The sequence below is a fragment of the Botryllus schlosseri genome, chromosome 7, assembly GCF_051294905.1.
Source record: "Botryllus schlosseri isolate E-star chromosome 7, Bs_hap1, whole genome shotgun sequence".
In the NCBI taxonomy this organism is placed as follows: domain Eukaryota; kingdom Metazoa; phylum Chordata; class Ascidiacea; order Stolidobranchia; family Styelidae; genus Botryllus; species Botryllus schlosseri.
Genome location: NC_137242.1, coordinates 12,487,522 through 12,508,218, shown reverse-complemented (window position 1 = coordinate 12,508,218; position 20,697 = coordinate 12,487,522). Strand labels below are relative to the sequence as shown.

General features: G+C 40.7%; 3 protein-coding genes across 4 annotated transcripts; all 3 read left to right on the top strand.

The window, feature by feature from the left end:
* The first annotated feature begins 698 nt into the window (after positions 1-698).
* LOC145442564 (FSD1-like protein) lies at positions 699-3,609 on the top strand. Its single transcript, XM_080320507.1, has one exon. It carries the CDS (start codon positions 958-960, stop codon positions 2,518-2,520), a length of 1,563 nt encoding a protein of 520 aa, XP_080176633.1. The 5' UTR covers positions 699-957; the 3' UTR covers positions 2,521-3,609.
* A 1,690-nt stretch (positions 3,610-5,299) lies between these two features.
* Positions 5,300-7,277, top strand: LOC145442576 (autophagy-related protein 101-like). The gene has a single exon (XM_080320526.1). It carries the CDS (start codon positions 5,308-5,310, stop codon positions 5,980-5,982), a length of 675 nt encoding a protein of 224 aa, XP_080176652.1. The 5' UTR covers positions 5,300-5,307; the 3' UTR covers positions 5,983-7,277.
* LOC145442566 (COP9 signalosome complex subunit 1-like) lies at positions 7,224-20,568 on the top strand. Of its 2 annotated transcripts, none has more exons than XM_080320512.1 (13): positions 7,224-7,348; positions 8,369-8,467; positions 9,292-9,392; positions 10,241-10,321; positions 10,734-10,898; positions 12,400-12,535; positions 12,596-12,714; positions 13,607-13,703; positions 13,761-13,855; positions 14,695-14,881; positions 15,503-15,640; positions 16,235-16,369; positions 20,225-20,568. In XM_080320512.1, exons 1-13 carry the CDS (start codon positions 7,316-7,318, stop codon positions 20,273-20,275), a joined length of 1,437 nt encoding a protein of 478 aa, XP_080176638.1. In that variant the 5' UTR covers positions 7,224-7,315; the 3' UTR covers positions 20,276-20,568. The 2 variants fall into 2 exon arrangements, with proteins under 2 accessions (XP_080176638.1, XP_080176637.1); XM_080320511.1 differs by lacking the exon at positions 20,225-20,568 and adding an exon at positions 17,032-20,192.
* The last annotated feature ends 129 nt before the right edge of the window (positions 20,569-20,697 follow it).

Genomic DNA, 20,697 nt, shown 5'->3' with positions numbered 1-20,697 from the left:
TATACCATAACAGATAGGAGAGAGAGACGGAGCCAGAAACTTCGCAACATTCACTTAGAAGCATTAATAAAAATGCAATTTAGAAATAAAATTAATATACTTTTGAAAATATAGCTAAGATTTTTCACTTGGCCCGTCTACGCATTTTCTACTTCTCATTTGGCCCGCGGGGAAAAATAATTGCCCACCCTTGCTTTAATTTTTATACGTTGTACAGGGGCTGCTCTATATAAAAATTCGAAGAGCTTCTTGCAGGTACAGAACTTCAATATACAATTAAATAGTATATTCATATTGAAATGAACCCGAATATTTTCGGCTGACACTCGTCAGGGGTAATCGTCAGCATTTGTGTGCCTTGGAATCAACTTTTATCAAAATACACCAACCAAAACTCTGTCAACAAAAGGAGTTCGTGTATCACCTAAAAATAGTACATTGAACGCTCTCTTATTCGAAATTTCATGCTGGTGACGTCATATTTTGTGATACGATTGTTGATATACAATGTTCTTTCCAATTCTCTACTAGTTGCTGACGATTACCCCTGACGAGTGTCAGCCGAAAATATTCGGGTTCATTTCAATATGAATATACTATTTAATTGTATAAAAATTCGGGAAACACTATTCTTGTGCTATCGAATCGAATCTGACCGTTATCATTCATCCGTGAATGATTGACACACCACGCACTTAGCAATTCAGTGTCCTTTCTTCAGTTTCTATTGTGAAAAGGTGAATATAACATGGAAGTTTAAAGCTTTGGCTTGACTACTACGATAGATATTTTAAACACCGCGGATGCAAACGTTGGGGTGCATGCTAATAGTAAATGTTTAAGAGGACGAAGGTAGCGGTTTACATTTATGCTACTGTCAGTGTTAATCCGAACTTGACACGGGAAAAGTGACTGTTTACTAGTTCCAAACCTATACTAGCACTAAGCCTACCCACCATGGACAAACAGAAAGAAGCACTTACAAGAATTATTGGTACTGTGCAGGCAAAGAGTGTAGAGGCGGAGAAATTCACTCAGACAGTCCAAATACAGGTTGATTCCTTGCGTCAAAATTATGCGAATTCTATATCCGAGTTACAGAATCAGTTCCAGGTATTGACGGAGTGTTTGGAGAATGTCAAAGTACGCATGGTGGCGCAAATTGAGGAAGAACTCTGCAATAAGTCCGGCCCGCTCCTCGAGTGTTTGAAAAATTACGAAAAAGCTAAAGAAAGCACAGAGGATTTGATAGCGATGTCCAACTCGGCCCTCGAGATGACGGATCATAACGAATTTTCACAAGCCGCACTTAAAATCAAAGACCGTGTCACGATGTCTCCTATATTCCGGCTCAATTTGAGCCCTTTCCTTGTCGAAGAGGAATGCTTTTTTTACGCTGATTTTTCACGCGAGCTGAAATTACTGAATCAAGTCAACTTTTTGCCAGTACCTGCCCAAGCGGAAATTGCAAAAGATTGTTGTTTTTCTGAAGATAATGTTGTCCACTGCCAGTGGGCGGTTCCGGAGGAAGATGAAACAGCAGATAGTACAATAAGCATATGCAGCGAGTCTGTTCGTTTGTCAAGCCTACCCCAATCTATCACATATTTTGTACTGCAATACCGTCAAGTCGACACACCATCCGAAAACATTCCTTGGATTACAGTTGAATTCATACGCTCGCTACAATATGATATAAACGGGCTGTGCTTTGACAAGGAATTTTTAGAGTTCCGGGTACAAGCTTGGAATCAAGCGCTTGGCGGGAGTTGGAGCAAGGTATGCGCAATATCAACTCCCGCATTTAATTTCTCTTTGAACCCCGATGCTGCTCACCCAAACTTGAAGATCACGTCTCACGATTCGGTCGAATGGGACGCTGCCGCAGGGAAAGTGACTCAAGAGACTCAGAGAGTCAAAAGCGCAAATTCGTCACGCTCTGTTTCTCCGATAAAACGAAACGGAACTTCCCCACGGCGGGCAAAACCAAAAGACCGTTTCACTGGGGAATCATATACAGTTTTGGGAGATGCCATGTTCGCCGAAGAGGAGGCGTATTTCGAAGTCATCCCTTCATCCGAGTGCAAGACGTATTCCATTGGGATCACGCACAAATCACTTGCTCGATTCGATCAGCTCGGTAAGACTCAGGCCTCCTGGTGTCTGTATGTTTCCAACTGGATCCAAAATTCATTTACTGCGAAGCACAATAACAAAGTAAAAAACCTCGGAAATGTTGCCGACGTACCATCGAAGATAGGAGTGTTCTTCAATCAACGTGCGGGAATATTGTCTTTCTATGACGCCGATTCGCGCCAGCATATACACACCTTCAAACAAGTCAAATGTAACGGACCGATTTTGCCTGGGTTTTTGATTTGGTTTGGCTCGTTGCAGATCCTTACCGGCATTCAAGTACCGACGTGGATCTCGACAAAGTCGCACAATAACTTGAATGGAAAATCCAGCTCTATGTCAAGAAGATCGCTGACACCATCTGAATGTAGTATTTTAGAGTGACATATTGTAATTCTACGAAAAGTATTAGGCTGCATCTCGCTGTGAATATATGTCCTATCAAAGATCAAGTTGGTCTACCGCATGCTCGAAATATACCGTCATGCGTCTAGCTCAAGATTTTGATAGCTTGGTGATGTAGGATCATTATTGAAATCGTGACATTATGACTGCAAAATCATGGGTGTAGTCCTATAATAATATTCAATAGGCTAATCAACTCCATAATCTCTTATCATTATCATAGCTGTAAATGATATCTTAGCATGGTCGAAATTCAGTTCCTGGCTGGTTTAATCAAACTTTTGGTCTAGTGCACGATGAAATACCCATACCCATCTTTTTTATGACTACTAAAAGAGTTGTGCTAGACGCATCTTATATTTGAAAGAGGTCATGGTGCTAATCTACACACATTAGTCTTATGGTGTTGAAAAACAATCTGCAGGCTACTGTGATCAGTTTCTATTTTTTGCAGCATGAAATGTAGGATGTTGTCGGAGTCTTTCTTCGCATTTCTCGTCATATTGTTAAGCAGTGCACACAATGTATTGTTGGCTATCTAATATTTGTGTAATTTGCATATATCAAAACTTCTGTCAAAGTAGCAAGCGCATAATACCGTTGTAACTTGCATCTGCTAGTTTCCTTTTAACACTGTACGATTCAGTTACTAAATTATTGATTACTGAATATAATGAGGAATAACCGCAATAATTTTCTTACTTTTCGTGCTTAACAATGTGTTCAAAATGTGCGATAGCTTGGAAGTTGAACTGTGACCTGACAAAATGGCAATACTTTCATTTTCATTGTTGTAATTACAATTGGCAGGTGTGGTAAGTGTGGTATGCCACAGCCCATAGATCCTACGGGTTTTTGTACATTTTCATGTATCGATGTATGTAGTTTGTAGCAATCCTGCCGAACTTCTCTTCGCCCTGCAATGACAATTATGACCGCACAAACGCTGGTGAATTATTTTGAATTTTTTCTGTTGTATCGATCAATGTTCTCTTGTCACTGTGAACCGTGGCTGTGTAAATACCTACAGTGCGAGACTTGGTTTCATCTATTTCTTTGTGTTTCAGATTATAGTAGAGACTAGAGCTTTTAGTAATGTGAATGTATTTCTTGGAATACTGTGCAGAGGCTGGTGCCGGAATCACTTTCTTCGAATTAATTTTTGGCTCATTTCGGCATCAAGTTGGTGGATTGCCAGGTTGCTCCTGCAGAATTTACACTGATTGCTGGCCCAATGTGAACATCCATCACAGTGCCTGGGGCCTACAAATGTTTGTGGCCCAACCACAAATATTTTTTGATTGCGGTAGGCCTGCAAATTTGGAAATATTGCTTACCAATTTAAAATCGTTATTGAATAGCTTATTGGCTAAGCTGTAATTTAGACCGATACGGTAGTATGGGGAAGCCCATAGACTCGCAAGAGGACAAGAAATCTGAACCTGGGCCAAGTTTTGAGGATTTGTCAATTAGGGGCCATTCGCAACGAGGTACTGGTGCTCACAGTGGCAGAGTGGTGGGGGCACCGCCTGTAAATGACATGGCTCGACCCACACGACCAGAGCGTTTGGAAGATGTCTTTCAAGATGATATCATTCGGAGATTCAATGCCCAAGATTTCAAAAAATTCGCTCGATCACAACATGGGCTTCGTCTTAGCGAATACGACGTATCGAATATCGTGGATGATTACGGAAATCGTGTGGAGGAAATGAAATTGAGAATGTTGAATTTGTGGAGGCAGAGGCAAGGGAGTAATGCCACTCCGGACCGCATACGGGAGCTGGCTGACACATTCATCGACCGCCAAGCCAACCAGTAGACTAAACCCCGAATAATCTCATTAGCATTAATGGTACTGTGATTGATCCTCACCAGAGTTGTGTGTAGGCTACCTTTTATATCTTTCTGTATAACTTTTCAGTTTGGTACCTCTGTCGGACTTGACTCGAGTCAAAACTATGAAAGTGAGATTGACTTGTGACTCGGAGGGGCCTTGCGACTTGGTTACACAACCCTGGTTCTTCCCATGTCATGTCATTTTTTACTTCATAATGAGACTTGTGTCTGTTTTATATGCTCGTTGATGCACATTTTTAATCCTGTGGTAACACTTGCTAGCCCGTAGATGCCTAAACCGCTGTTTCCTAACTGTAGATCTTTTTTCTTTAAGTTTCCGTGGCCCGAATGGAAATAATGACCACATATTATCGTTAACCGGGTGAAGGGGCTCACAAAGGGAACTATGTTGATATGCAGTGGCATTAGAGTACACCTGTATTGCATATTTTGGTAATAATAAGATCTTGGTTGTTGGCACACCCTATTTAACGTCCACTTCTAAAGTAATAGTTTTTATTTATCACTCAAGCATATCTAAGATATGTAACGTGACTGTCCAACAAGAATTTACAACAAGAGTAAAATTTCCATAAGATGAGTTTTTAATAAATGAAATTGATGATCACAGGCATATAATTTACTACAATCTGAATAATTACGATTTGCTAGTTGTCGTATTTTTGCACTTTTTGCTACCATATATCAAAAAATCCAATTTTTTACTCTATAAGGGACTACCCTGTGAAACGCTAGTCTACTTTCTGATTGCAATCACTTCTGTTACTTGCGAATCAAGTTTGAAGTAGGCTACACTGTGAAAATGAAATATAGAAAACGGATACTCCCTTGTACCTTGTAATCAATTAGACTATCTCCTATTTTTTTAGTAAATAGCATACTACTTTGACACTTATTAATCGAACGATGAACGCGAAATCGCACACGCTGGAGATCGCTGTGGACGCGAGGCAAGTGGAAGAAACCGTATTGAGCATTTTCCACACGATTCTGCTGCACCGTTCCACTGGGAAGTTCAGTTACAGGGGGGAAGGATCCTATAGCGAAGGGACCATCGGAATGGAAGATGTCACATGCGATTTTATTGACTTCACCTTCGTACGAATATCGTCCGACGGTCTCAACAACGTCGTCTCGAAACACGTGACTGATTTTATAGAAGACTTACATAGAAAACGTGCCGAGCTGCCAGCTACAACTTTAAAAGGTATTGTAACGCTCGAGTTCTTCCAAAAACGTAAAGGCAGATGGTCGTTTTTCGACGAGACGCTGCCGTGGGAGATTTGGAATTTGGCTATCACGGAAAAACTGCTGTCCACGGAAAGCGAGAGGCAAATAGCGCAGTCGAGCGTCGGCAGTAAATTAGCGGAAAAGATATTCTGCGTGACCGAGGCCATGAACAAATCGGATTTTACGCCGAAAATGCCACTGCAATCGGAGGCGGACCTAGTTTTCGACACTACGTTTCCGGACATTCAACCGTACTTGTTCAATATTACGCACAGGATATCGAACGACTTGACTGGTAGCAGTCCGGTGTCAAGTAGTGTAGGGTCTACGGTGAAAAGAATGTTTCGATAACTATGAATGTGAACGGGCCTGATGGTAGATTCTCCAATCCCAAAAATTACAAACTCGCTATAATGCTGAGACCCGAGCACTTGAAATTGTAGCACATGCCTGCAGGCCAAAGTGGGTCCTAGGTTGCGTTATATCCAGAGGTGGTCACTGATGAAGTACCGTACATCTATATATTCTTAATACTCAAGTAGGTTTACCTACTTTGCGCTGCAAGCTCAATTGGATATAATATTATACTACTTGCACTTGAGTAGTTTTTGGCAGGTACCGGTACTTACTTTTTGCACTTTTGATTTTGTGAAGTAGAGTTGGTTTTGGAATAATTCTTTGCATGAATGAAATTGTCATAACAAGTGTGTAAAATAGCCAGATTCGTATCACGGTAAGTGAATGTCTGTTTGAAGATTGCAGCTATTGCAGTGTCGATTGCGATTTTGCGTTAGTCGCGAATATGCTCCGTGCAATTTATAAAGTAACCAACTCTGATAAACCGCTAAACACGTATGCAACCTCTCTAGATTTTGGAAATTCTGACTTGAGTGCGCTTCAGACATTAATTTTGTACTTCCGCTTGATGTAGTTTTGACAGATCTTGGGTATCTCTGCTTCTACTCGTAATTGGGTAGAAATTTACAGCGTTATTTCTAGTACTACTTGAGTACCGACGCAAACTAACTGGACCATCTCCGGTTATATCTATCCTCATGATGGAAGTGTGTGTCACGGACTCACTTGTGTATGTCGCACATCAAATAATTGAAGAAAATAATGCTGTTACCTGCCTTCCAAAGAAATCATGCATTTTCCTTAACGTGTCGGTTCTGGTAGTGAACATTTTGAGAACGCTTGTACAAAAGATATGTCTATGTGAGATAGCTACTTTCAGGTTGTCTTATTTGTTAGATCATACTGAATGAAGACAGAGCAATTAGTGTTGCCCATATTTTCTGTAGTCATGGGTTCTTTACTATAAACTGCCGACTTTCGAAAGAATTCCAGTGCATTTGTACAATCTTTATCGTACTTTTATGAATAGACTGTGATTTAGTTTTAAAATCCTTGTTTATGTGTCGCTGGAAGATGTATTCAAGTTCAGCAGGGTCGTCGGAATTAAGTCAATTCTTGTCATGTCATTCCGTGTATATTATGGAGTTGTCCTTGTTTTTATGTCATATTCCGATCTATTTATTATTGGTAACTCTCTACTATGTTTTGGTACGATACTGCGGATTTTTCTCTGTATATTGTGACAATCTTGATAATCAGGTTTGATTTTATGTATTTGTACCTCTAGATTAGCTGCAGTTGCGGTTCACTGTTTATTTCAACCAGCATGCCTCTGCCACTCATTGATATGATACATCAGGTAGGCATTTTATCCATTTTATGTCAACTATAGTTTTTAGAAAGATGCACATAGATGTGATACTTGCTGCTTGGTAGTGGGTATACTCCATGCTGAAAGACTTATTTAGGCTGTATAATACAATACAAATAGCGTATATCGACTAAAATGTGTGATAAAGGCTATGGGCGGCGCTGACTGTACAATATACATACAGGACGAAATAATCTCTGTCGTTGTTATTAGCAATTATAATCAACTAACTCGAAATAGCCCAAAAAGGAGTAACTATTTAATCATGGGGATTCCTATTCCTATATCGTCTATTTAATCAGCATTGCTCTATGAGCCACCACGTTCTGATTAGATAGGCTCATGTAACTGGCTGACATTTTTTGTATGGTAGCTAATCAGATGAGCAAGGTTTGTCTAACCACAATCTGTTGGCCTAGTCGATTTTATATCATTTGGCGATTAATTGAGACAATCATTAGGTAATCCGCAAATTATGCACTTTTATTAATCACCATATTGCTGTAATACCTGCACTGATCATATTCATAATCTTTTAATGCAGGGAGGTAATTGGACTTCCAATGAATTTCATCCTGTTCTAAATCCGATTGCAGTCCGAGTTTGCTGGGTGTTGTAATTGCATCGATGTAAATCAATAATTTCAGCATTTGTTCATTGATTGAAAACAGCAAATACAACTTGTAGTAAACTTTGGTTCGGTGGAAACTGTAAATTTCAATGCAGTACTTTATGGATCCGACTACTGTCATTACAGATCTTACAGATTTCTTGAAGTAGTTTTAGCACATCTTGGAAATTGCTACTTATAACCTACCAGTAATTGAGTAGAAATTCAGGACATTCCTTAAACTGATTCGGGAAACTGACTGCTTTGCCCACCTCATGTTGAGTTAACGAGTAGAGAGCAGTAAGAGTAAGCCTTTACTTTGCATGTTACCATCGTAATAAATGAAATTTCTTTCCTAGAACTTGTGTTAGGTTACCTGCATTGCTAATATTTTTCAGTTTGGAGTCGAGCCAATGCAGGTCGACGTAGAACCAGCTGAGCATGACATCAACGAGCCACCTGTGGAGAATAATTTTGTTGTCGATAATCCGACTTTGGTAAGAAAAACATTCTTTGATACAGTTTTCATTTTTCTACTGATGTCATTGGCAATAGAATGTAACAGGATACTGGCATTACAATTTCTTGTCAGTAGCACTGCAGACATGGATTTTGCAAGTAACTTTCACCGTTTCCAATTTCATCAATCCACTTCTTGGATGATCAATTCCAACCTAATATGCAAAATGTCATCCATGACGCTATCGGCAGTAAAGTAGCGGATGTAAGAATACCTGATTGTTTTTATGTCACTTGCATTTTTCTATGGCAAATTATAACCCCTGAAGATTGGTCACCGTCTATGTCTAGACTACTAGATGTAGAGTTCGGCGTAGCTTCCAAAACCCAAAATCAAATATGTGACAGACGGATATGTTGTTTTGCGTCTTCAAGTGCTGTGAGTCCAGCAAATTGGACAAGGCCAATCATAAGACTTCATACTAATAACAGTCACTGCGCAGCATCCACCACAATCACCGTTGCAATTCGTTCTAGCAGAGCAAATTATATTTCTCATGTGTGTCTTCTCTATTATAGTTTAAACACTGAGGTGTTCTAAACAAGGCCCAGAATTCTTACTTTATAAGATTCTTGGAAATTGCTATGTGTACTTGTCCCTAAGCGGAAATTTAGTACCAAGTACTAGTAATGACTACTTTGACCACCTCTGTTGAAGTATCCCTAAAAAGCAGATTTTATGCAAACTATATGTTCGGTTGTGGAAATGATGGGTCTCGTACCTCGTCATACGACCTGGACCGTTGCATATGTAGGTGTCTCTTTTCATGCATTTTGTCTCACCATTATTCCACCGTGACAGGACCTCGAAGTATATGCCTCAAATTACTCGGGTTTGATGAAGACAGAGCGATTGCTGTTCATCGCCAAGCACGCGCCTTCTTATCGTGTTGAGGCATTGAGGTAACAAAATGAATAATATTTACTCAGGTTGTTCGTAGCTCTGATGCGCTTGAGCTTTGAGATAAAAAGCATTTAAACAGCTTCTTGGAGGTACAGAACTTCAATATACTATTCAACTAAAAAGCATTTAGCGTGTCATATGACAAAAGGAATGATATCTCATTGAATTCACCCTTGTACTCTATAACAAACTCAGCAGAAACAACAGTATGAAATATTTGGATGGCTCATATTTGCATGTATCATATATGGGGTCACAAAAGAAGCAATAGCTTTTTCACATTACAGTAATTTGGGATTTCTTGCCCATATCTATTTCACTGCGCTTTGTGAAAATGATGCTGCAGGGTGATCACTACATGACGTAAGCACGATCGTACCTAGCGTTATGTTACATGTTTTGATTATGTAAACACTGTGATACTACAAATCAAGGTTTCAAGGCTGTCATGTTGGGAAGAAAGTTACCAAAACTTGATATTGTTATGAAATAACGCTTAGTGGCAACTGGCAAGTACCAAATCAATTCGGTACACGAGAATAATCGTCTCGTATTACTCGAATCAAATTTTTACAATTCAAATTGTTGTATCCTGCTGTACCAATCGTTTTTTTGACTGCATGTAGACTACCCGTAGGATCAGTGATCTGCAAATTTGTAACTGGTGCTGGCATTTCTTGTTTGTTTAGAAAGGAATTTGGGATTTGAATGACTTATTATAACAGAAACCAGAGTCAGTTACTAGTCATTACCATGTGCAAGAACTGCTTGGTCAGAATATTGTAACGTAGCCGAAATAAATCCATTTTTTCACAATCCTTGCAATCAACTCTTCCGTTTCTTGTAGAATGGCACTCGCGCACGTTCAGAGGTCTTACAACGTGAAGTTGTATCGCGACATCCACGAGAAGCTAACTCAAGCAATAAGGTATGCGATTATACTAGATCCTGGGTATTTGCAACTGGAGATTGGAAGTGGTACTGTACTTATGCTGATACATCTTCAAAATTTCGAACCCTGGCCCTGGAATAGGAATCGTATTTATGAAAAATACTGGGAAATATGTCCTATGGGTGGTTGTAGCTGACTGCTGTGTGTTGATGTTGATAATGAAATATAATGCTTTTCGAGTGCGAGAGTAGTAAAACTGCCTAAAGCATAACCATTCCATCCATCTCAATAAACTATGATTAGCACTCTGAAAATCCGTGCCTCAATTTTTCTCTGAGGTCGGCTGGTTGCACACCACTGCATTAGTGAATGGATTCGAACCAGGGCACGGTCCTGAGCAAAGTACGGCAATACTGCTGGGATGTCTAAATGCAATTTTCCGTTTCAGAGAATCGTCAGTTCTCCCCGACGCAGTTTTGGGCTTGACCAATCAAATACCCCCGTTGGATTCTCAATGGACAGAGCAAATGACGAAGAAGTCTCAGTGCCTTCTCGAGAAGCTGGACTCGGATCTGAAAAATTACAAAGACAACTCCATTAAAGAGAGCATAAGGTGAGTGTATCGCCTTCCGACAACAGCCCACCGTGCCGGCACTCATTTTCGTTGTGAAGTAAGAGAGACAGGACTCGCGTACTACGCTGTGGTTCTAATGTTTAGGCGGTGTATCGACATAAAAACACTCTTCAGTTCAATGTAAATGTAGTTGTGAATAATCGCAATTTTACATGTAATCGTTATCGCAATTGTAAAGGATGTAGTAATTGCTAGGGACGGTGTCAACGTGAGGTTCACGTTCGCGTTCTGCGTGTGAACCTCAGAAATTAAGAGGTTCACGTTCACAAACGAACCTTGGTAGATTCTGCACTGTGAACCTTTTTCATATATCACAATTTTTATGTCATTACAACATCTTTGGTTGAAATTTACTGCATTTCAACTGCGGGGCACTCTATGCATGGCGCTCGAAGCATATAAAAATCAACACTAAACGAGTATGCACCTTGACAATCTCGAACATTTTACTTGCTTTGTTACAAAAGTTTGCTCAAATATCCAGCTTTCCGTTTGTGAATATTTAGTGACTCTCTGCTGTGAGCTTGAACCGCAATCACACGACATCAAAAACGGAATACACTACATGTAGGTACTAGGTAGTCATCAAATGAGGCTTATTCAACCAATCAATGAAATTGATATCGTTGTCTGAGTGTAGCAAGCGTATGGGGTCCATCTCAATTTCATATGTTTATTGTATTATAAAAACCAAATCCGTGCGATTGGGGTGTTGGCTACTGCTGTATAGAAACCCTTCCTACACTCTGCTCAATATCAACGCAGCAACACTCAGACGCCAAATGCATTGTCCTGTCCTGCCTAGACCGTTCAGGTGTAAGCATATATTCCCTTGCAAATCCTTGTCAAAATTGTTGGCAAAGCGACGGAAGATATTGATTTTATGTGATTATTATATCATTTGATTGCCCCAGTTGATACATTTGGCGCCTTGGCGGAGTTTAAAATGTCAGTACCGTATGTACTTCAGCATTACGGCATTATATGGCCCGAGTCGTCGCTATAGGTATCGTGTACATTAATATTAATTCACTGAGGGTTGGAATTAGCAATATGATGTCACATGACGTCATGACTCATGAGGTTCGCACCATCCCGAGTAATGGCCCCATGTCTACACTGCATAAGTAGTAGACAAAATCAAATTGGAAATAGTAGAAATCACTGAATGCAACTGTGACCATACCATACCTCAGATACCTGTAATGGTAATGATATTAACCAAAAATGTAATCAATGTATAATTTCCGAGTAGATTTACTGGAAAGTTGGGAGTCGGGATTCTCTGAAGAAAATACCGGAAGTTGGAGTCTGAGGCGATGTGTTTGAATTTTCGAGTCTGAGTCAGTATATTGAAGTGGACCCTATTTCACAGCCCTGTTGAGAACTGCATCTACACCTGCAGTATTGGCGATTCTTTACACCCTGCCTGATGCTGTGTATGAGGCCGAATTCACTAGATTTCCGTCTTCCTATTCAGACGCGGTCACGACGATCTCGGCAACCACTACATGAACATGGGCGAGTTGACCAACGCGTTCAAGTGCTACAGCAAAGCGCGGGACTACTGCACGTCTTCGAAACACGTTGTGACCATGTGCCTCAATCTCGTGCAGGTGGGCCTCGAAATCCAGGCGTTTTGTTTTCTTCTTTGGTATCAATATTTTCGGCGACAGGTCGGCGTGTATCTACACAACTGGACGCACGTTACTACGTATGTTAATAAAGCGGAATCGACCGGGGAGCTCACGGAGAAAGACAAAGAATCTCATCATGTGACGCTGGCAAAACTGAGGTTGGTGGCAAGCTTGATAAAGACTCGGAGTGCAGGAACTTTGTGGAGTCAAGGACAGGACATAGATTGATGGATTCCTTCATTTTGTCACGCCAGTTAAAATCCAGCCGCACTGTTCCTTAACGCAGTTGCCACCTGTAGGCGTACCCGCAGTTCATGTGTTTATTCATTGTTTCAGCCATTTTATGACATCTGACCTTTTCAGAATGCGATTTTTTTGGTCTGAACTTTTTCATGTCATGCATCGGTGCAGCTATGTATTATAGATAGATATAGATAGATAGATAGTCTTTTATTCGTCACATCAATAAATAAATAAGTATATAAATCAAATTGCGGTATAGACTGGGAGACGATGAGAGGCCGTTAGGCCTTCAGAGTCAGTCTCCACCCGTTTCGAGTGTTTGATGCATATAAGGTAATTACGTGAACATAATATATATCAAATCACACACATATACGTAGAGTCAGCATTCAATATATATATATGACTAACAACGCGATGATAAGCTATAATAAAGGTGTATTGAAGGTTAAATTTAGAACAAGCATTGTATAAAAGAAGAAAACAATATCAATAGTACGATTAGAGAAGATAATTTTTATATTTAGTTTTGAATTGCTATGGCGGTATTGGTATCAGCTCCCCAGGGAGGTTATTCCAAGTTTTCGCATCGACAAAATACAAACTATTGCGTGATGAAGATCGGGTCACATGTATTAACAACAATGCTTTGGTTGAAATGATGATAGCCTATATTGTGGTCATTATCGCTCTGCCCAAACCGTTGATGGATGCTACCTATGACAAAGAGAAAGTCAAACAGGAGCTAGTTTGACCTTTTTATAGTAAAGATCGCGTTAATTCTCATCCGATTCACACTTGCTTCAGATGTGCAGCTGGTCTGGCGGGATTGGCCACGGAGCAGTACAAGCTCGCCGCCAAAAATTTCCTACAAGTCGGCGTGGACCATTGCGATTTTCCCGAGGTGCGTGATTTGTGTGTGGGCTCGTTTCGTGGCATTGTGACTCCTATCCTGTTTTAGATGTTGTCGCCGGGAAACGTAGCCGCCTACGGGAGTCTGTGCGCTTTGGCGACTTTTTCTCGAAAAGAACTGCAATCACAAGTTATTAACAGCAGGTGAAATGAAATGTGTGTATTTTCCTTCTTCTACTGTGCCATGACTACTCTGGGTGACATTCTTTCTCAGTGATCACAGCAGTCAGCTTTGGTGCTCAAGAACATTTTAAAGTAATGTAATTTTCGACTCAATTATAAGTTAGTAGCGATTTCCAAGATGTGTCAAGGCTACTTAAAGTGGCAGTAGAAAATTAAGGTTCGTGAAGTACGAAGTAAGTAGTTTCAAAAAGTGTGATTCTGTGTAGAAGTTGCTTACATTAAGCAGGTGGCTACTTTAGATCTTCCGGGATGCACCACGACTAACTCACACTGATTTAGGTGCATTTTTCAAGTATATATTCAGTTACCGTGATATAGGGGCTATTTTTACCAGTTGTCATAACAAAACACCCGTAAAAGTGTTGCAAACATACACCAAAACCACTTTGTACTGAGCAGAATCCAACTTGCCAAAACGGAGTAGCTCGTATTACCTAAAAACCGGCTATGCAGAAGTAGGAGTTGGTAAGAAACATAAACAATTCACCAAGTAGTGCAAGTATGCCAGATTTGCTTGAGCATTCTGAAAAAAGTAGAAGTACTTCACTACTGACTGGCCTTTGGAAGCAAGCAATATTAGGTTAGTCTACTATATGATACCAGACGCGGACGATGTGGTAATTGACATCAGATAGATCAATGTTATCAACTATGCCTAATTTATTTCAATGACATGTGATATGCCAAGCAATGCTAAAATATTATCCCAGAGGATCAGTGGTTTGAAATAAGATCCGTGTTCTGTATCGCCCTGGCATTTGAAAACTGGCCATCATCACGCCGACATGTTGTTCCCACAGCTCGTTCAAGCTGCTGCTGGAATTGGAGCCGAAAGTCCGGGACATTGTGTTCGCTTTCTACGAGTCAAACTACAGCAAGTGTCTGTCGCTGTTGCAAGCCCTGCGGGACAACTTCCGGTTGGACCTTTTCCTTTCACCGCACGTCGACAAGCTCTATGCCAAAATCAGGAACAGATCACTGATTCAGGTGACTGGGGGTTTCAGCAAGTCAACGTCAACGACATGATGAACATGTCAAACCACAACCGAAAGTTACCTTTATTTCTTGACAACAGCGTTTAAAAATTGTGGCGGGAGGGACTATCGTTAGCTTGATAAAAATGTTACGTGGCGTGCTACCAAAAAACTTTGACGACTACAACAGGGATGCATATTTTAGTCAAATGCCTGAGCGGCAAAGATAAGCTTTGTTCAGTTATCTGGCAGCTTTTTTTAGCTGTAAACTTCAGTTTGAATATCAGTCGACAGTGGCTGCGGGATGAAAAAAGTTCAGGACCAGTGTTCTAGCAACACTATGTTGCACATTGTGTGAGACAATTACACTTCAACACACTCTTTTCAACCAGTAAAATCGCCAGTCACCACTCACCTCTAGACTGGCTTGACAATAGTCGTTCTTGCTCCTCCATCCGTGACTTTTTTATATTCTGAACAGTCATATGTGTATTTGTAAGCTGTGTCGCAATACATCTGTGACATTTGTGATAGCATAATCTTTGACTCGTCTTGTCTACCCTTGTTGGCAGTTACTGATACTTTAATGGAGAGCGTAAAGTGGAACTCTTTGTAACATTTGGTCTATTTACAGTATTTCAGCCCGTACGTTGTCGCGGATATGAGAAAAATGGCGGACGCCTTCAACTGCTCCGTGTCGGAACTCGAGAATGAACTGATGAAGTTGATTTTGAATGGCGAGATCCAAGCTCGTATAGACTCGGGGACGAAAGTGAGTCGCTCGCGATACATATAATACGATGAGATGGTCAGAAAAAAAATTCTTTTTCATAGTCCTACTCGGGTATGTTTTACCTACTTTCACTTTTACTCGAGTGATTGTACTATCAGACTCACTAATCTCCCGCTTCTACTTAACCGGTTTATTCATAAAACTACATTTCAAATTTGGATTTTGTAAAATGGAGAGTAATGTGCGATAAGTTTGCTTCACTTTTGTGAATGAAATTGTGATAACAACCTGAAAAAACATCATAGTAACTGAATCTTTTTTTTCTTCGAAAACTGCACCCGTTTGTAGTGGTCATTTTGCGTTGGACAGAAATACCCATCTTGTTTTTTCGAAAGTAGCCGACATCATGTAATGTCTGCTAAAAGTCTGGGATGCCGCACCTGAATCAACTTTTTGAAACTACTTATGAGTACATGAGATCATTCCTCGCCTATATCTAATTGAAGGAGTTTTTACATGGCTTATAAATCGTTGCTTCTACTTGTAATTGAGTATAAATTTGCGGCGCTACTTCTATTTGAGTAGCAAAGGTGATTGTTGGATAACGCTTTTTGACGTTGACGTGGTTTTTAGATCCTTCACGCCCGAGACACTGATCAAAGAAGTCTAACGTTTGAGAAGACTCTCCAAGTCGGACAAGATTACCTGTGGCACGTCAAGTCTATGATTCTGCGAGCTGCCGTGTTGAAAAATAATATTAGCGTACAGGTAAAGTTAGTTCAAATGCCTTTACAATCTAATCACCCATGTTGTCTCTAAAATGACGCAATTGCTGAAGTTCAGTTGGAATTAAGTCAATTGTTCGTCGGCCACTGAGGCCGGAGAAATAATGAATGTCATGAATTCGAAATCAAGTTATCAAGTGGGTAGTTCGCAAGGGATTGATGAAACATGACAGAGGCTTAACACGAGTCCACAGTCCTCACCTTGAATTTAACATTCCGAATTGCGTTTTGTGATAAAGAAGTTTGCTATGTTGACAACTTTCCGGTTTTCGCAAACTAGTCAGGAATAGAAAAGTGGCCTTTTCAAAGAAACAGGCTACTCGGTATGGTTCTAGCATGAGCCTAAAAGATGTTTGAATAAACGACAATGAGATGTAGCTTGAACAGGGTTAATCGGAGCGGAGGTGAGAGTCGGTTTAAGGTCGACTCCAGAACGTATTGAATCGCCGAGATGATCTCTTGACTGATCTACAATATAAAATTTATGCGAATTCTCTGACTCTAATTAAGCTCAGAGTAAGTTTAGCCCGATCAGGGTTAGGTCCAGCGTAGGCAGCCCGATTCTTAGTCTGAGCAGAAACATAAAGAGATCACTACTCAGTTCATGTGGAGGCACCTGGCTTTAGTTGGAAACGTGTTTTTCAGCCTCAGGCACTTTGTCAGACTTCTGTTCCCGCCATGTCCACGGATGGAGAGTGAAGTGCGAAGTGCGCGAAGAAGAAGCAAAATGTTATACTTTTAATCGAGGTCTGAAAACCCTGATGATCTGTGCTCTCTAGCTTACAACAGGGGTCGGCAACCATATTTCTATGCGGACCTGTTTCAAGATTATATCTTCTCACGTGGACTGGTCATCAAATAGCAAATATTCAACATTGAAACTTATTAGGTGGGTATTCAATGTGAGGTGCTAGGATCATGATGCAACCCAGCAATAAATCTTGTCGCAATAAACCTTGTCCTTTCACGTTCAAGTGAGTTGGCTTATGCGACCGTGGCACCATACAAGATATCACAAATCCAAATGTCCAAAGCTGAATTTGTCGACTTCCCTTTCTAATTTTTGTGTTCTCGGGCCTGTAGCACATCTAGTGATTGTCCTGCTCGCTCAAATCAAATCAATGATACCCTTTCGTCTCAATTGTCCACAGCAGGACAGAAACGAATTCCTTGCGGACCGGTACCGATCCTGGATCGCTGGTTGCCGACCAATGGCTTACGGGACCCTTGCAATTTGTAAGACTTATTGCTCAGGATGAGATAATATTTCGCCACAGATCTTTAGTGCGCAGTACTAGTACATTCAGTCGATTCGGTACTGTTTTTATGCATATGCGAGAACCATAAATATTCCGTTCCCTGTCGACACGTTCGCAGTGTTTTGAGATGAGATATGTAGTGGTACGTCCAAGTTATCAGGATTAATATTTATACGTAAATATATATGCGAAATGTGCTGCAATCTTCGAATGAAAAAAGACTATATATTCATCTATTCACTGAAGCGCACAGGGGTATCAATCAGACCGGTGTCGTGCCAAAGTTGAAAATCGTAGTAGGCCTATTCATCGGTACCGGTGAATTGTACCGTACAATAGATAGGGTGGCTTATAATTGCTTTGGGATTTTGTTCTGAATTTCCGTAGTACTCAACGCACAGTCGTGCATACACAGACCGCAGACGTACAATGTTCATAAGGTGTTGTTCGACTTTTGAGATGTAGGGAAAACGAGGGTACGATTGACTTATCACGACTAGGGCTGGGCCAGAGATCCGAATCGACTATCGATCGCAATGATACATATCGGGTAATGCGAGACGATTTTTTTTTCGAGCACCGAATTGATACACCCCCTGCCACTGACTAAACCTCAACGAGAATAGTTTTGAATACTTCCTTCCTACCAGGGCCGTAACAGCACTTCGTCAGCCCCCCCAAAAACTTTGGTCTTGGGCCCCCCATAGGGTTATAGGCCGAACTTATATACTTATAGGCAGAACCCCCCTCCGGCGATACACTGTTTACCGCTATTTATCATATTCGTTGGGAGTTTGTTTGTTGAATCATCTTTTGTGGCCAAAGCGCGGAAAATTTCTGGAATTTATGATTGAATCGGTCAGTATGATCGGGAATTGCATATATATTGTTATCAATTTTTATCTTCTCTCCGTCACGTAATCACATTTGCCGGTAGAGCTGAGTGAGGTGTGTTTGAAAAGGTAGGACCACTCAATAATATTAAAACATATTCGGGCGTATACCCATTGGTAGGAACGAAACAGTACCTCGTCAGGCCCCCAAAAACGTGGGTCTTGGGCTCCCATAGGGTGATAAAACGACCGCCCCATCACGTTGTTCGCGTTTGTCACGAAGTCATCTGTACTGTATTGTGAGTAGAGCGCGAAGCGCGAACATTTTCGATAATTTATGATAACATCAGTCAATCTGATCGGCGATTGCATATATATTATGCTATGAATTTATTGTCCTCTCTACTCACGTAATTAGATTTACCGGTAGAGCTGAGTGAAGTGTCTTGAAAACGGGAGGGCCGTAAATAATAATTAAACATATTCGGCGGGCGGACCCGTTGATATGACTTCGTTACATGATGTTATTTCGTGACTTCCAGTCTGCTATATCAAAAAATATAGAATCGCCCAAACGTAGGCTTCTAAACTAAGAGACGCACACGATTTCATATTGGTATTTCTTCATTGGCATAAATTTTTTCCCAGCGGGATGGTATTTGTCTTGTGAGGTTCAGATTGCAAAGACAGGAACATTCGGCGCCAGTCATTTAGGCTCCTATGGACAATTAAACCTATATGTATTTTGTATATATAACGAAGTCTTCGGTCAGCATAAGGGCATAGACCTTTTCGGCCAAGGTTTTCTCGCTGCCGATCGTTCTGGCACACTTCTTGGAGTCGCATGTTATATAGCCTAAAACTTGATTGCATTTCTTGGTGGGTCGTGGCGCGGTAATGGCCCAATACCCAATAATAAAGATAAACGGCTACTTCAATTCGCGCGCAGGCTCATACAACATGTTTTGTGGAAAGAGGCGCTTTGGAGTACAGAACTTCATGACACTTTTGAATAATATATTCGTATGTATTCCCGAAGGTTTCCGGCAGACACTCATGGGGATGCCGTCAGCAATAACGCGAGCATTCAAATAACTATGTTTAACAACAATCAGTATCGCTAATTAGTATTTACATAATTGTGGCATAATTATACACAACTTGAAAAAAAAATTTTTTTTTAAAAAGGCCGTTGTTTAAAACATGGTTGTTAAGTTTTATACAATCATTTGTTATAAATGCAACCCTACGTACATCACTAGTTGCTAGCAGCGTCGCGCTGTTCGACCAAGGAAATTATAGTGTCGGGTGGGTCGGCCATCTTCGACTTGTGGAATTATCCGTTACGTCACTTCAGGTAACATGGCAAGTTTGGTTGGGCTATTTTGTAGAGAACTGCGGGACAGACTTGGACAACCTATTTTCACTAAAATGAAGCGATATGCCAGTAAACTAGTTCTCATATAATTTGTGAGATATGTTTCTATGCTTTAATTCTAATGTAATCTGTAAAATGTTCCTATGCTCTAATTCTAATCTAATTTGGAGAAAAAACTAGCTCTAATTCTAATCTAATTTTTAAAATTGAACATTTTCTAGTTGTCCAAGTCTGCTGTAGGACATGTTACATATGGTGCTATTGCTATATTCAGCCTACGATTTGTTGCGCCGCACAAATACATTATATCCTCTGCGCCCATTTCACTATGGTGCATTATGCCGGACGTCATGTCCACTTATTTTCAGAGCGCCAACTCGAAGGAAATGTATTCTGAAGTCGGCTCTTCTGGAAGATAACGGTACTGAGCAAACCATGCACAAATGGACGATCGTACCAACGTCGGCTTGTCATTCCAGAGAATGTAATTCTTTGGGTCATTCAACATGGACTCGTACTTGAGTACCAATGAGAATGGGACGTGAATGGTCGGCGGGTAGTCGGCGACCTCGGCGTACGAAATACCGGCAGTATCAGTTTGAATTTGATCTCATCCATGACCCAGATCACTATATTGCTCATTGAACTGTGTCACCGCTGCTTTACGTGCTTCACCGCCGATTTACGTGAATAAAGCTGACTTTAAAGTAAATATGTTTCGGTGATGAAATTTTACACCAAGTGTAGTGGCAACTCACACATGTACACTGTACAGTATAGTTGCAGTATTTCGATGGCTACGAGCCTTCCTACATAGACCGGGACGAGTGCAATATTTCAA